General features: G+C 39.4%; 1 protein-coding gene across 1 annotated transcript; it reads right to left on the reverse strand.

Moving 5' to 3' along the window:
* Window positions 1–983: 983 nt before the first annotated feature.
* LOC138019940 (cyclic GMP-AMP synthase-like receptor 1) lies at window positions 984–3,773 on the reverse strand. The gene has a single exon (XM_068866913.1). It carries the CDS (start codon window positions 3,547–3,549, stop codon window positions 2,260–2,262), a length of 1,290 nt encoding a protein of 429 aa, XP_068723014.1. The 5' UTR covers window positions 3,550–3,773; the 3' UTR covers window positions 984–2,259.
* Window positions 3,774–4,428: the final 655 nt, after the last annotated feature.

Genomic DNA, 4,428 nt, shown 5'->3' on the forward strand with positions numbered 1-4,428 from the left:
TGGGGTCCACTGACACCATCTTGGCTGCTCGCCATCTTGAATGACCGAGAAAGACTGAAAAATAGTACCGCCATTTTGGAATTACCCAGAAGTCACTAGAAGCAAACCGATTCTCTGCAATTCCCTCGAACTAGCCTTTTATGAGGCAGTCATCTATATTCAACTTGTATGCAGTGAATTTTGTTTCCAAGCAAGCTTATATAATACTAAAAACGAGACCGAAATACTGAATTTCATTTTTATCGGCTCACTATTTGTCACATCATAAGTCCTCTTATGGGGCTTTTTTGAATATTCTCTCTTTTATATGAAGTTTAATATTTTATTTCCGTTCCTGTTTACAATTTAAGTAATTAACATGTCATATTCGTTTTTCCTTCACAAAGTATGTCGTTCTATTTTTAGTAAGTCCTTTAGGGCATAGTTTAAAGTTTAAAAGCGAGAAACGGAGTTTTTAGCTGTAATATTTGTTGTCTTAGTGATTAAATATAAATAATGGCCATGAGCTATAAAAGGATGGCAATTCAAGTAAACAAAAGTACCATAACAGTTCATGTTGTACTGTCTTGTTCAGTAGTATCAGTTGAGACAGTCCTCAAAATTTTAATATACTTTCCAGATAAACTATGGAACTACGTGTTAATTTTCCATTATAACAGACCTTACATTTTCAAGTTATTGCTTTGTTACCTTTTAAAAAATAAAATGTATAATTTCTGTCCCTATTTCTGCTGTTCTTTTTTACCTATGCATTTTTGGGAGGAAGATGGGGTTGGGGAATTTGCACTCTTTTGAGCAACAATAATGCCCCTGGGGTGAGGAATTCAGTCGCACTTTTTTGACCCAGGATGACTTCCCCAGGGCCAGGCATTTGAACAGAAAAGCTGACCTGAGTTCAATTCCCCCGCCCCCTGTGGTCACACTGGTGGTTGTTTGACTCTCGGTTATTTGACTGATTTAACGATTTCACAACAACAACAACAACAACAACTACTACTACTTTATTCACACTATTTAGGCAATACAAATAGAGCGAAAATGCACATAATTTTTCTCGTCCAATTTGGAATAAATAAGTACGAGTAATTCTTTTCAAAGACGAGCAAAATTGTAGTCTGAAAAAATTTTCAAGTGATTATTTCTTCCAAATTGCACCTGAAAAATCATGATTACTTAATAATAGCGGAGGGCGCTTGCGCGGAGCACCATATTTAAGAAAATATGATAACCCATGGATGCGAGAAATTTTGGTTTTATAGCCATGACGTCATCAACTGTCCGTACGTACGTACGTACGTCCACCCCTCCATGTATGCCAATGTGACCAGTATCATGCTAGTTTACAGCATACATCTTTGATATTGGACACCTATGTTTTGATCAATTGACACCTGTGAAAACGAGTTATCCACTGACCAGTATCACGTGACCATATTGTTTATTAGCCAATCATAATCCAGAATTTCGATGTGTAATTTGCACTGGTGTTACACTTTTTTCACTGGTGTATTGCACTTTCTGCACTGTGTTACACTTGAACTGTACTGCTCTCAGCCAATCATAATCGAGTAACTTTTTTCATGTGTATTACTGAACTATGAATTACATATGTATTGATGTATTGAATAAGTGTGCAATAGCCAAAGTAGCAAAGCTTTCGAGTTTGCTGCTGCGTATTCGCAGATAAGGAAAGGAGAGAATGGAAAAAGATAAAAAAGGAATATATAATGTAAATAGAAATGCTCTATAGAAATTCATGACCACGCTACTGTAACTACAGCTATATACATTATGGACAATACGAAAAGTTGTTTACAGGTTATATATATAAACTATGGCTCTCAGCTTCTCCGGTTGTCCCTTGTACCAACATAAAGGAAAACCCTGGTAAGTAATTTCTACCTTACCTCACATCTCGCCTATAATATCATACTTCTCCCACATCAGTTACTCTCAAAGTCCGGCAATGGCCACATAATAAAATTTACTTCTCCTTGACTAAATTTCAAGGTCCAGCAAGTATCCGTTGTTGAGAAACAGCGATAAATATCCTAATATTCAAAGTAACCGTTCACTGATTTCCTCTTAACGTATCGAGGCTCAAGTGAACCGGTTTTTACCTGACCGAGCCTGGACGACCTGTGGTCATAGTACTGATTTGCTTAGCAACACGAAATAACCACAATAGTAGCAAATATTGTTCTTGCAGTAAGTTGGAACGAATTTACATCAGGCCAATGTAAATTCGTTCCAACTTAATTAAGACAATTTAACTTCGTCCAGATCAAGAAGAGAAAACATCCGCTCAAGGCCCTCATCAGGCTCAGGAGGTCTTCTCCTCGTTGTAGGCTGCGACTTCTCGTTAGATTCTCCAAGTCTGTCGATTAAAGATGAAAGCTTTGACACGGAACGATCAACTTGCGTTGCATTTCTTGCTCGGAAATTAAAGAGCTTGTAATCTGGGACCCAAAAACTACGAATGTCTCTTTGTTTTACACTATTATGGACTCTTTTTAAAATGCTCTTGACTCGTTCTCTCAGTTTATCTTTACTCCAGTAAGAATCTTCGGGGAACTCAAGCCATTCTTGCAGAAACATTGTCTTCAAAACGTAAGAACTAAGAGACCAGGTTATCATGATGTAAGACTGTCTAAACGCTGAATAATCCTCTTCATCTACGCTTCCGCGCTCGAGAAGGCAAAGGTCTTCCTCATTTTTTTTTCGCAAGACCTTGAGAAATTTAACAGTCATCTTGTGTATAGGCTTTGGGCTTTTACAAATGTGCTTGAGTATAATGCCCTCGGCCGCTGAGAACGACAAACGCCAGCAAGGTCTTCGCTTTCCAGACTCGCCGATCGTGGACGCGACGAGATGATGGCCCACACGGCTTGCTTCACGAATGGCTTTGTACCCGGGATGTCCTCTCTCGACTCGATTTCGAACATCTGAAGCTTCAGGCCATCCAGGCATTTTAATACACAAAGTTAAATCGACGGCTATTTCATAGTTAGAATACTTATTCCCATTCCACGTCAGCTTCATCGTCACGGGAATCTTTCTAAGTACCACGTCGAAACTCTCCCACGATAACCTATCGTGGGCAACAGGTTTAATTTCCGTTAGAGCTTTCTCGATTAATTGTTGAAATTTTGTCAAGAGGACATCGGGTCTCAGATTTCCACGTCGAGAAATATACCTTTGCCATCGGGGGCGATGAACTTCGGAGACGACTTGAACGTCAATATACCCAGGATCGCGAACCGGTCTTAACGGAATTTCCTTTTCCTCGCACACACCAGGCTCAGACAAGTCTTCCAAGCAAATCATGAAATCAAACTCATCTGGACCTTCCGCTTTAAGATCCTCATAAAAACTGCCGCTAGGGATCACAGAGTTTTCGAAAAGGGAATCTTCAAAGCCAATAAACTGGGCGATTTCATGAACAAAATCCCAAATTCTCGATCCCATTTCTTTAACTTCTACATGATCCTTATCGAAATCTGCCTCCCTGCAGAAACTTTCCAATTCTTCGTCTTTCCAAGGATTCATGTTGGATTCACTGCTTTTCCCGGAATCCCAGCTGCACCAGACTTCTGGTTGAGGTAACGCGGGGTCTGAGAAAGAAGCGAGAGCCTTTTTTTTGGGATGAAGTGAGAGCCTTTTTCAGTGGCTCTTAAAAGATAGAACCATCTTTTTATATTTCGCGCCCCAGTAGTCCATATCAGAGCCTAGACTTGCCACAAAACTAGTTGGACTTCGAAAATCCACTCCGACTCGAAAAGAAACTCTTCCCCAGGCTTCCACAATACAGCACCCTGATCATGATTCCAAGAAAAACCGGAAGCATTAGCAGTCAAACTGTGTCTTCGAGGAAAGACCCCGAGATGGCTGCGAAATTTTGTTCGATGGGAAGAAGCAAGAGAAACGATCAGAAATTTAGTGGGACGGAAATCTAACATCGTCTGCGAGTACCGGTGCAGTGTTCCACTGCTCACTTGGGAACTGGTCATTTTGTGATTTCGTAATGAACCTGTATATTCATAACACTTACGCGAGTTAGAAAGCACCAAGTGGCCCTGTGCATTCCCTGAGACTGCTGTTGCGATCGCTATAAGAAGTCTCCAGCCGTAATAAAAACAGGCATTCAGAACATAGAACGAGAAAGGATTATCATTGCCATATTTTTGTTTATTTATTCATTTATTTATTTATTTATTTATTTAAATTTTCCTCTACAAATAATCCCAATAAACAAGGCTTAAGAAGAGACTAATTTGTAGAGGGTGAACATCCCACATTGCCAACACACCATACCAGGGAGGTTCCCGAGAAAAGTCACAGTACAAGCTATATATACTGTACATTCAAAAACTTAGTTTAAAAAATCTAAGTTGAAAACGTCTTATTTTAATAATTAAAATTATTCCT

Source organism: Montipora capricornis, chromosome 10, assembly GCF_036669925.1.
Source record: "Montipora capricornis isolate CH-2021 chromosome 10, ASM3666992v2, whole genome shotgun sequence".
Classification (NCBI taxonomy): domain Eukaryota; kingdom Metazoa; phylum Cnidaria; class Anthozoa; order Scleractinia; family Acroporidae; genus Montipora; species Montipora capricornis.

What these genes read in the sequence shown, in the direction of transcription:
- LOC138019940 (XM_068866913.1), bottom strand. Translation starts at nt 3,549, where the DNA reads ATGAATCCTTGGAAAGACGAAGAATTGGAAAGTTTCTGCAGGGAGGCA.